We start from the raw sequence: 10,990 nt of genomic DNA, 5'->3' as shown, positions 1-10,990 counted from the left end.
GGTTAGGGTTAGCTGTATTTGAGTTAGGGTTAGCTCTATTTGAGTGTTCCATAATGTGGTTTTTAAAATGTCTATGTATTGTCAACTACAGTAGCATTGTGAAGCGAAACTTTAATACATTTTTCTAACTAACTCTTTTCTCTATAAAACGTACATTATGCACTTCTACAACATGAGGTTACGCTAAAACCAGATGAATGGGTCACGCGTTTGCTTTCATAAGGTCCGTCAGCCACAGTTGAAATCCAGCCACTGTAATCAGTGAGACCAGTGTAATCAGTGAGACCAGTGTAATCAGTGAGACCAGTGTAATCAGTGAGACCAGTGTAATCAGTGAGACCAGTGTAATCAGTGAGACCAGTGTAATCAGTGAGACCAGTGTAATCAGTGAGACCAGAGTAATCAGTGAGACCAGTGTAATCAGTGAGACCAGTGTAATCAGTGAGACCAGAGTAATCACTGAGACCAGTGTAATCAGTGAGACCAGTGTAATCAGTGAGACCAGAGTAATCACTGAGACCAGTGTAATCAGTGAGACCAGAGTAATCACTGAGACCAGTGTAATCAGTGAAACCAGTGTAATCAGTGAGACTACAAAAACATACACACCCAGTAGCTTTCCAAGAGGACGCTTGGCCACCCACGTCTCAGAGCAGAGGGTAGGAATCAGTTCACAGTGGCTGCCAGCTGAAAGGCTCTCCAAGAGGACGTTTGGCCACCCATGTCTCAGAGCAGAGGGCAGGAATCAGTTCACCGTGGCTGCCAGCTGAAAGGCTCTCCAAAAGGACGCTTGGCCACCCACGTCTCAGAGCAGAGGGCAGGAATCAGTTCACAGTGGCTGGCAGCTGAAAGGCTCTATTTTGAATACAGTTTAGGGATTAGCTTCTGAGAAACTTAGGCACAGTCCTTCACACTGAGGCACAGTCCCCTTCACACACACAGCACGATTATAGAATGACATCTTACTTAGATCTTACCAAACAGAGCATTTGTGTCATCACATGAAGTACTTTATGGACTTAGAGATGTAGAGAATAAAGTGTCAGACATCTGAAGACCAGGAGGTCAGACTGTCTGTTGGATACCAGAGGAACACTGTATCTCTCTCTCTCCTCTGTCTCTGTCTGTCTCTCTCTCTCCTGTCTGTCGCTATATATCTCTCTCTCTCTCCTGTCTGTCTCTGTCTCTCTCTCTCTCCTGTCTGTTGCTATATATCTCTCTCTCTCCTGTCTGTCGCTATGTCTCTCTCTCTCTCCTGTCTGTCGCTATGTCTCTCTCTCTCTCTCCTGTCTGTCGCTATGTCTCTCTCTCTCTCTCTCTCTCTCTCCTGTCTGTCTCAATCGGTCTCTCTCAATCTGTCTGTCTCTCTCTCTCCTGTCTGCTTCTCTCTCCTGTCTGCCTCTCTCTCCTGTCTGCCTCTCTCTCTCTATTACTCCTGTCTGTCTATCTTTCTGTCTTTCTCTTCTATCTATCTGTCTCTCTCTCTCTGTCATGTCATCTAGTAATTGCCAGATACATAAATGTTGGCAGCTGGAGGTGGAAGTTGAAGACTGTATGCAGAATAACTATCGACGAAAGAGCTCTCTCCTGGTAAGGAGAATAACTATCAACGACAGAGTCCTCTCCTGGTAAGGAGAATAACTATCAACGACAGAGCCCTCTCCTGGTATCAACGACAGAGCCCTCTCCTGGTATCAACGACAGAGCCCTCTCCTGGTATCAACGACAGAGCCCTCTCCTGGTATCAACGACAGAGCCCTCTCCTGGTATCAACGACAGAGCCCTCTCCTGGTAAGGCTGGAGACTGACTGGTTTGAAAAGAACACCAAAATAGCTTCTCTCCTGTGTGTATTTTTCAGATCCGCCTTGGCAATTTTGAGACACCTGCTCCACTGGTGGGTGTGTGTGTGTGTGTGTGTGTGTGTGTGTGTCGGGGGGTTATAGAAGCCTGTCAACTTCCTGTGATGACAGGAACTAGACAGTTGAACCAGGAAGTGTGCCTCTGGGGGGGGGTCAGATTCACAACTCTGTCTCCATCTCAAAAATCTCCTTCTTTCTGTCAACTTCTCCCCTTTTCCCGCTCTCGTAACCCAATATCTCTCCTTCATTTCAACACCTTCGCTTTCACCCCTCTGCTTTCTGGTCTGTTCTTTTTGTCTTCTCCTCTGAGTCCTCCCTCCCCCTCTCATCTCCACTCTCGTTATCTCCTCCCTCCTCCTCTCCTCTCCTCCCTCCCTCCCTCCCTCTCTGGCCCTCATCCCTTTCTAAGCAGCTGTGACTCACCTGAATAAACACCTTAATCCACCTCACCACAGGAGCTATAGGCTACATAAAACACACACACACACACACACACACACACACACACACACACACACACACACACACACACACACACACACACACACACACACACACACACTGTAGTTATTCTCCTGTGCTTACCTGAAAGAACCCATCAGCTTCTTCTCATCCAGCAAACAGATGATTCAGCCAGTCAACTCCTCAGGTCACAGTTACCAGAAACAGATGATTCAGCCAGTCGACTCCTCAGGTCACAGTTACCAGAAACAGATGATTCAGCCAGTCGACTCCTCAGGTCACAGTTACCAGAAACAGATGATTCAGCCAGTCGACTCCTCAGGCCACAGTTACCAGAAACAGATGATTCAGCCAGTCGACTCCTCAGGCCACAGTTACCAGAAACAGATGATTCAGCCAGTCGACTCCTCAGGTCACAGTTACCAGAAATAGATGATTCAGCCAGTCGACTCCTCAGGTCACAGTTACCAGAAACAGATGATTCAGCCAATCGACTCCTCAGGTCACAGTTACCAGAAACAGATGATTCAGCCAGTCGACTCCTCAGGTCAGTTACCAGAAACAGATGATTCAGCCAGTCGACTCCTCAGGTCACAGTTACCAGAAACAGATGATTCAGCCAGTCAACTCCTCACTGCCCAGTCTCCTACAGGTCTAGATCCCACAACAGCTCTCTGCTTTATAACCCACAGCTAGAAGCAGCGTCTCTGATGTAATCCACAGATATGGAACGGTAAACTCCAGTTCAGATATGGAACGGTAAACTCCAGTTCAGATATGGAACGGTAAACTCCAGTTCAGATATGGAACGGTAAACTCCAGGTCAGATACTGAACCGTAAACTCCCAGTTCTGCCCATGACCCGGTCTGCACAGCATGCATTCCGTTCTCTCTCTCGTTAATGGCCCTGAAATAATATTAGGTTTATAGTTTCCGGTTCTCGCTCTGTTGCTCACACCATTTATCTATTTATGATCCCAACAACAGGACGGTGGAGGAGAGGAGAAGGGGTGGGATTCATAAGAAAAAGGATTAGAATGACTGAGCCATCTGTGTTCACGGGGAATTAACCCCCCACACTCAGGCAGGCACACACACACACACACACACACACACATACACACACACACACACACCTACTGCAGGTTGTCAACTCAACTAAGGAGCAGACAAGACATAAAACGAGGTTTCGGGTTAACTCAGGTATAGCAAGCAAACTGCTAGAAATAGACACCTGCAGAAACTCCTAAGAATAGACATCAGAATACTGAAATGGGAGGAAATTCCAGTCAGGCGACGTCATCAGCCAACGTTAAACCCTACCCCCATAGCAACCAAAACGCCCCCCCTGACAACGCTGCAATGGCCTCCCTGACAGACGCAGAGATGGCGGAGATTGCCAAACTTCAGGTAAAATAAAATAAAAAAACACAAAAAACGGCATTCATAAATGCAACGCCAGGTTTAGAGAATACGACGGGGGAAAAAAACCCAATACGTGATTGTGCGGATTACTTTGAGCGTCACTAAAACAAGTGTAGCCTCTACGCTATCCAACATGCAGGCTATTCATAATGTAACGTTAACTAGCTAACTTCGTTACAACTTGACATTTAGGGTAGGCTAGTCGGCATGCAAGCGGTAAGAGACGATTGGTAGCCTGTCGGTATTCACTGATCTAGGCTACAGGGTAGAGGATTGACAGGTGTGAAGGGAGGCCGAGAAAGGATGGATGGGCAGAGACATTTATTTTAGAGATATTTGCGATGTATACACACACTCGGTAGCCTTCCTTCCTGTTTAAACCTACCTTCCTGTTTAAACCTACCTTCCTGTTTAAACCTACCTTCCTGTTTAAACCTACCTTCCTGTTTAAACCTACCTTCCTGTTTAAAGCAACAAGTTCTCTAGCAGCCGACTCGCACATATTTGATGAGACTGGTGGTATGGCTCTGAAAACAACACACACACACATCGTAGCTAATCCAGTGCGTTTTCATTTCTGCCGCACAGTATCAGGATAACATCTGCTGTCTATTTCTTTAACTTATCTTACCTTCAGTAGAGATGCAAGCGCCCTGCCCACACAACAATGCATGATGGATAGTGTGCGCACAGCAATGGCTCGTGTTTCTGTGCGCGGTGTGTCCCTTTATCCATGCCATCATATTATTATTATTATTGTTGTAAATAACAACAACAACAACAATACATATAGATATAGCAGCAATGAACATGGTTCACAGGATGACAGAAATGATTCAAGATCAGTTGGATAACAAAGCAAGCACTGTATCATGTAGACTAGGAACTATCTTCCTTTATGTGCATCATCAGTGAAAGCATGATCATGTTTATCGATCAATACCCTCAAGGATGACGCAAGGGAAGTCATTGCTTAATGTTTTGAGTTTATATACCAATTTTGGGGTCAATTTATGTTATGATTTGTTGAATATTTTCAGAGTTAGTGTAGGATAATGGTATATTTGCCTTCATCTTTGAATTCTGGGACTTTATTTTGTCGAAATCTGTTTGTGTAAATAATTAGTAATCTCACTTGGTTCACTCCACATTGGCGTTCCAAAATACTTCACTACACTCTCACAGCTGTAATACGTAAGAGACAGGATTTTCCCGAAATATAATATCCACTTTTCACTACATTCACATCACATAATAAGGCAACAATATGTGATTATACAGATATACTATATTTCACATTGTTCGTCTGCATTATGTAAATCTAACAGTCATTTGCATGAGATAAAGTCCACATGATCATTGATTTAGTTCTTATAGCTCTGGTATGGCCAACTTTGAATGCAGTGACACTCTCACAGCTTGGGGGCGGCAGGTAGCCTAGTGGTTAGAGTGTTGGACTAGTAACCAGCATGTAGCCTAGTGGTTAGAGTGTTGGGCCAGTAACCAGCAGGTAGCCTAGTGGTTAGAGTGTTGGACTAGTAACCAGCAGGTAGCCTAGTGGTTAGTGCATTGGACTAGTAACCAGCAGGTAGCCTAGTGGTTAGAGCGTTGGACTAGTAACCAGCATGTAGCCTAGTGGTTAGAGTGTTGGGCCAGTAACCAGCAGGTAGCCTAGTGGTTAGAGCGTTGGCATAGTAACCACCAGGGTAGCCTAGTGGTTAGAGCGTTGGACTAGTAACCAGCAGGTAGCCTAGTGGTTAGAGTGTTGGACTAGTAACCAGCAGGTAGCCTAGTGGTTAGAGTGTTGGACTAGTAACCAGCATGTAGCCTAGTGGTTAGAGCGTTGGCATAGTAACCACCAGGGTAGCCTAGCGGTTAGAGTGTTGGACTAGTAACCAGCAGGTAGCCTAGTGGTTAGAGCGTTGGACTAGTAACCAGCATGTAGCCTAGTGGTTAGAGTGTTGGACTAGTAACCAGCAGGTAGCCTAGTGGTTAGAGCGTTGGACTAGTAACCAGCATGTAGCCTAGTGGTTAGAGTGTTGGACTAGTAACCAGCAGGTAGCCTAGTGGTTAGTGCATTGGACTAGTAACCAGCAGGTAGCCTAGTGGTTAGAGCGTTGGACTAGTAACCAGCATGTAGCCTAGTGGTTAGAGTGTTGGGCCAGTAACCAGCAGGTAGCCTAGTGGTTAGAGCGTTGGCATAGTAACCACCAGGGTAGCCTAGTGGTTAGAGCGTTGGACTAGTAACCAGCAGGTAGCCTAGTGGTTAGAGTGTTGGACTAGTAACCAGCAGGTAGCCTAGTGGTTAGAGTGTTGGACTAGTAACCAGCATGTAGCCTAGTGGTTAGAGCGTTGGCATAGTAACCACCAGGGTAGCCTAGCGGTTAGAGTGTTGGACTAGTAACCAGCAGGTAGCCTAGTGGTTAGAGCGTTGGACTAGTAACCAGCAGGTAGCCTAGTGGTTAGAGCGTTGGCATAGTAACCACCAGGGTAGCCTAGTGGTTAGAGCGTTGGACTAGTAACCAGCAGGTAGCCTAGTGGTTAGTGTGTTGGACTAGTAACCAGCAGGTAGCCTAGTGGTTAGAGCGTTGGACTAGTAACCAGCAGGTAGCCTAGTGGTTAGAGCGTTGGACTAGTAACCAGCAGGTAGCCTAGTGGTTAGAGCGTTGGACTAGTAACCAGCAGGTAGCCTAGTGGTTAGAGCGTTGGCATAGTAACCACCAGGGTAGCCTGGTGGTTAGAGCGTTGGACTAGTAACCAGCAGGTAGCCTAGTGGTCAGAGTGTTGGACTAGTAACCAGCAGGTAGCCTAGTGGTTAGAGCGTTGGCATAGTAACCACCAGGGTAGCCTAGTGGTTAGAGCGTTGGACTAGTAACCAGCAGGTAGCCTAGTGGTTAGTGTGTTGGACTAGTAACCAGCAGGTAGCCTAGTGGTTAGAGCGTTGGACTAGTAACCAGCAGGTAGCCTAGTGGTTAGAGCGTTGGACTAGTAACCAGCAGGTAGCCTAGTGGTTAGAGCGTTGGACTAGTAACCAGCAGGTAGCCTAGTGGTTAGAGCGTTGGCATAGTAACCACCAGGGTAGCCTGGTGGTTAGAGCGTTGGACTAGTAACCAGCAGGTAGCCTAGTGGTCAGAGCGTTGTACCAGTAACCAAAAGGTTGCTGGATTGAATCCCTGAGCTGACAAGGTAAAAATCTGTCATTCATAAGAAGTAACACCAAATTCGGTTACCTTACAGTTTTCAAGTTGATAGGCCATTGTAGAGAGGATTTTCAAAGGGTTTTTATGGTCATGTAAAATCATATTTCCTGATTTATCAATAACTCAGCCATCTCATAACCAATCCCTTAGTTTTTCTCAAACTAAGTTAAGAGATGTACCATGGGCTATGATATGAGGGTTTTAAGTGAGATTACTTACAACAGCGCCACCTATAGGCCAATCGGTGCCATTATTTTTGATCAAGTTACTAATGGCCTTTAGTTTCTGAGTGCAAAATTAGAAGAAAAAAAAGTTAGCAATCTATACTTGAGTTAATTCAGAGAAAAACAATAAGTTATAACCCCTAATACTATGCTTTATTTTTTCCCGCTCCTAATGTATGCTTCTTTTCTTGGGAAAACTCCATTTTATAGAGGCTATAGACCTACATAACGTTTGTCTACAGAGGTGCTCTTTGAGACAAAATAAGTTTCAGTAATTGGACAGAAATATTGTCCAGAAATGACATTGTCATTGGCCAGTCAGGGCACAACTCCTCATACCCATGAACAAAAAAACATATAGTTTGCCTAAAACAAAGGATTTGTGTGGTTTCCTGAGCTAATATTATATGTTTATGAATCATACAAGCCAAGAAGTGACATTAAACAATTATCAACTAGTCCATAGTATATCTTTAGTGTATGTGAGTTTCTGTAAAAAGCAGATTTCATATAGATAAAATGTGTTTCCAGAACTCTGTTCACTATTTAACTTGTGTGTGTCAGAGAGAGGAGGGTGTGCAGCAGCTAAGCGGTCACTTCTCGTGGCCTGAGTTCTCTGGGGACGCTGTATGGCAGAGCGCCTATCAACAGTTTGTTTACGAGTGTGCCATGTTCGCCGCCGACCGTGGCCTGGCCTGGAGTGCTGTAAGAGCAGTGGTCGGGATGACTAGAGACCTGTTCCCTCAGCTAGCTGGTCAGTAGTTATCTATTGTCTTTATTATACATATATATTAAATATTAATAGTTCAAATTGACTGTGCAGCTCCATTTTATATAATATAAAATAATGTAATCATTTATATTGAGTTTGCGATTTCATTCATCTCCCCCAGATTTGGACCCGCCCAGAGTGCTAGCCCTAATTTCAGATTGGCTGACAGAGTGTTTGCCCCGCCTACCTCCTGCCCACCATAAAGCAGTCTTCCACTTCCTGTCTGACACTTGTGTCACTAGGTAACCAATAAATTACTGGGAGTTTATATATAGAGTGTACGACTCTTTATTTTCAGGACCTCTACATAAAATCATTTTCTCTGGGTGTGCGTCAGCTCATGTTATTTCTTCGATTATGATGTAATGGTAAGTATCACAGAGTTGTGTTCCTGTCTGACATTTAGTCAACGACTGCTACAAGCTGTGGTGGGCGGGACCAGTCACCGGTCAATCAATCAGAAACACCTGGAGGTTCATGTGCCCCCAACACCCCTCCCCCTGGCACAGGTGATACAGGAAGTGTGTGTGTGGGTGTGTATGTGTATGTGTCCATGTGTATGTACGCATTTACATTCTCTTTCAGGGTGATGATGATGAGTGTTCTGTCTCAGGGTGATGATGAGTGTTCTGTCTCAGGGTGATGATGAGGGTGTTCTGTCTCAGGGTGATGATGAGTGTGTTCTGTCTCTCAGGGTGATGAGGGTGTTCTGTCTCTCAGGGTGATGATGAGGGTGTTCTGTCTCTCAGGGTGATGATGAGTGCGTTCTGTCTCTCAGGGTGATGATGAGGGCGTTCTGTCTCTCAGGGTGATGATGAGGGCGTTCTGTCTCTCAGGGTGATGATGAGGGTGTTCTGTCTCTCAGGGTGATGATGAGGGTGTTCTGTCTCTCAGGGTGATGATGAGGGTGTTCTGTCTCTCAGGGTGATGATGAGGGTGTTCTGTCTCTCAGGGTGATGATGAGTGTGTTCTGTCTCAGGGTGATGATGAGTGTTCTGTCTCTCAGGGTGATGATGAGTGTTCTGTCTCTCAGGGTGATGATGAGTGTTCTGTCTCTCAGGGTGATGATGAGGGTGTTCTGTCTCTCAGGGTGATGATGAGGGTGTTCTGTCTCAGGGTGATGATGAGTGTGTTCTGTCTCTCAGGGTGATGATGAGTGTGTTCTGTCTCTCAGGGTGATGATGAGGGTGTTCTGTCTCTCAGGGTGATGATGAGGGTGTTCTGTCTCTCAGGGTGATGATGAGTGTGTTCTGTCTCAGGGTGATGATGAGGGTGTTCTGTCTCTCAGGGTGATGATGAGTGTGTTCTGTCTCTCAGGGTGGTGATGAGTGTGTTCTGTCTCTCAGGGTGATGATGAGTGTGTTCTGTCTCTCAGGGTGATGATGAGGGTGTTCTGTCTCTCAGGGTGATGATGAGTGTTCTGTCTCTCAGGGTGATGATGAGTGTTCTGTCTCTCAGGGTGATGATGAGTGTTCTGTCTCTCAGGGTGATGATGAGGGTGTTCTGTCTCTCAGGGTGATGATGAGTGTTCTGTCTCTCAGGGTGATGATGAGGGTGTTCTGTTTCTCAGGGTGATGAGTGTGTTCTGTCTCTCAGGGTGATGATGAGGGTGTTCTGTCTCAGGGTGATGATGAGGGCGTTCTGTCTCTCAGGGTGATGATGAGGGTGTTCTGTCTCTCAGGGTGATGATGAGTGTGTTCTGTCTCTCAGGGTGATGATGAGTGTTCGGTCTCTCAGGGTGATGATGAGTGTGTTCTGTCTCTCAGGGTGATGAGTGTGTTCTGTCTCTCAGGGTGATGATGAGGGTGTTCTGTCTCTCAGGGTGATGATGAGGGTGTTCTGTCTCAGGGTGATGATGAGTGTGTTCTGTCTCTCAGGGTGATGATGAGTGTGTTCTGTCTCTCAGGGTGATGATGAGTGTGTTCTGTCTCTCAGGGTGATGATGAGTGTGTTCTGTCTCTCAGGGTGGTGATGAGGGTGTTCTGTCTCTCAGGGTGATGATGAGGGTGTTCTGTCTCTCAGGGTGATGATGAGGGTGTTCTGTCTCTCAGGGTGATGATGAGTGTGCGTGGGAGCGCCAGCGTGTGTGTGCCCTGCTACAGGTTGCCAAGCAACAGAAGATGGAGGAACTCCGGAGGCTCAGAGAGGAGGAGGGGCCACAGGGGTCAGAAGTCAGATTGGACACATTAACTGACCGCAGACTCGACAGAGAGGTAGACACACACACCAAACACACGCATCCACGCACGCACCGACACACACCATCACCAGTCCAGATTGTGGTCAATTTCATTTTGTATGCAGTCAATTTAGAAAGTAAACTGAATTTCCATTTCAATTCCAATTTTCCTCAATGTCTCCTATAAGATCAATTTGGAATTAGAAATTGGAGTTTCAGTTTACTTCCTAAATCGACTGAGTTGAAATAGAATTGACCAACACCACCACCACCATTGAGTACTGTATGAAGTTGTATTGTTTCTCCAGGAGGTGGCAGACCTAGTGCGGTCTACTGTGATGGCCAGAGGAGAGCTACTGATGGGGAGACTGCTGAAGGAGAGCAGCCTGGTGCATGACCTACTGGAGCTCAGCCTACAACACACAGCCCTTACCACCGGGGAGAACTCTATACATCCTGCCCACACACACACACCCTGACCTCACACACTCCAATGATCCCACCGGGGCTATACACACAGCTAAACCCAAGACGAGGTGAGAGGGGTAAGAGGAGGTGAGAGGGGCAAGAGGAGGTGAGAGGGGCAAGTGGAGGTGAGAGGGGCAAGTGGAGGTGAGAGGGGCAAGAGGAGGTGAGAGGGGCAAGAGGAGGTGAGAGGGGCAAGAGGAGGTGAGAGGGGCAAGAGGCCATGCTGACACAAAAATCTGTAATAAAGTATACTGAACAAGAATATAAACACAACATGCAAAACGTTCTAAGATCCAGTTCATATAAGAAAATCAGTCAATTGAAATAAATTGGCGTATTTATCTTGTCAATATGTCAGTTTGTAACTGTGTTTTATATGTGAAAATGTGATTGTATTATA

The 10,990-nt window shown here is 46.1% G+C and overlaps 1 protein-coding gene across 1 annotated transcript; it reads left to right on the top strand.

Annotated features, from left to right (window-relative positions):
- The first annotated feature begins 3,491 nt into the window (after positions 1-3,491).
- c33h8orf74 (chromosome 33 C8orf74 homolog) lies at positions 3,492-10,726 on the top strand. Its single transcript, XM_029729311.1, has 6 exons — positions 3,492-3,732; positions 7,736-7,925; positions 8,065-8,185; positions 8,350-8,452; positions 9,995-10,156; positions 10,431-10,726. Exons 1-6 carry the CDS (start codon positions 3,595-3,597, stop codon positions 10,599-10,601), a joined length of 885 nt encoding a protein of 294 aa, XP_029585171.1. The 5' UTR covers positions 3,492-3,594; the 3' UTR covers positions 10,602-10,726.
- Positions 10,727-10,990: the final 264 nt, after the last annotated feature.

The sequence above is a fragment of the Salmo trutta genome, chromosome 33 (assembly GCF_901001165.1).
Source record: "Salmo trutta chromosome 33, fSalTru1.1, whole genome shotgun sequence".
NCBI classification, from domain to species: Eukaryota; Metazoa; Chordata; class Actinopteri; order Salmoniformes; family Salmonidae; genus Salmo; species Salmo trutta.
This window is presented reverse-complemented; position numbering and strand designations above follow the sequence as displayed.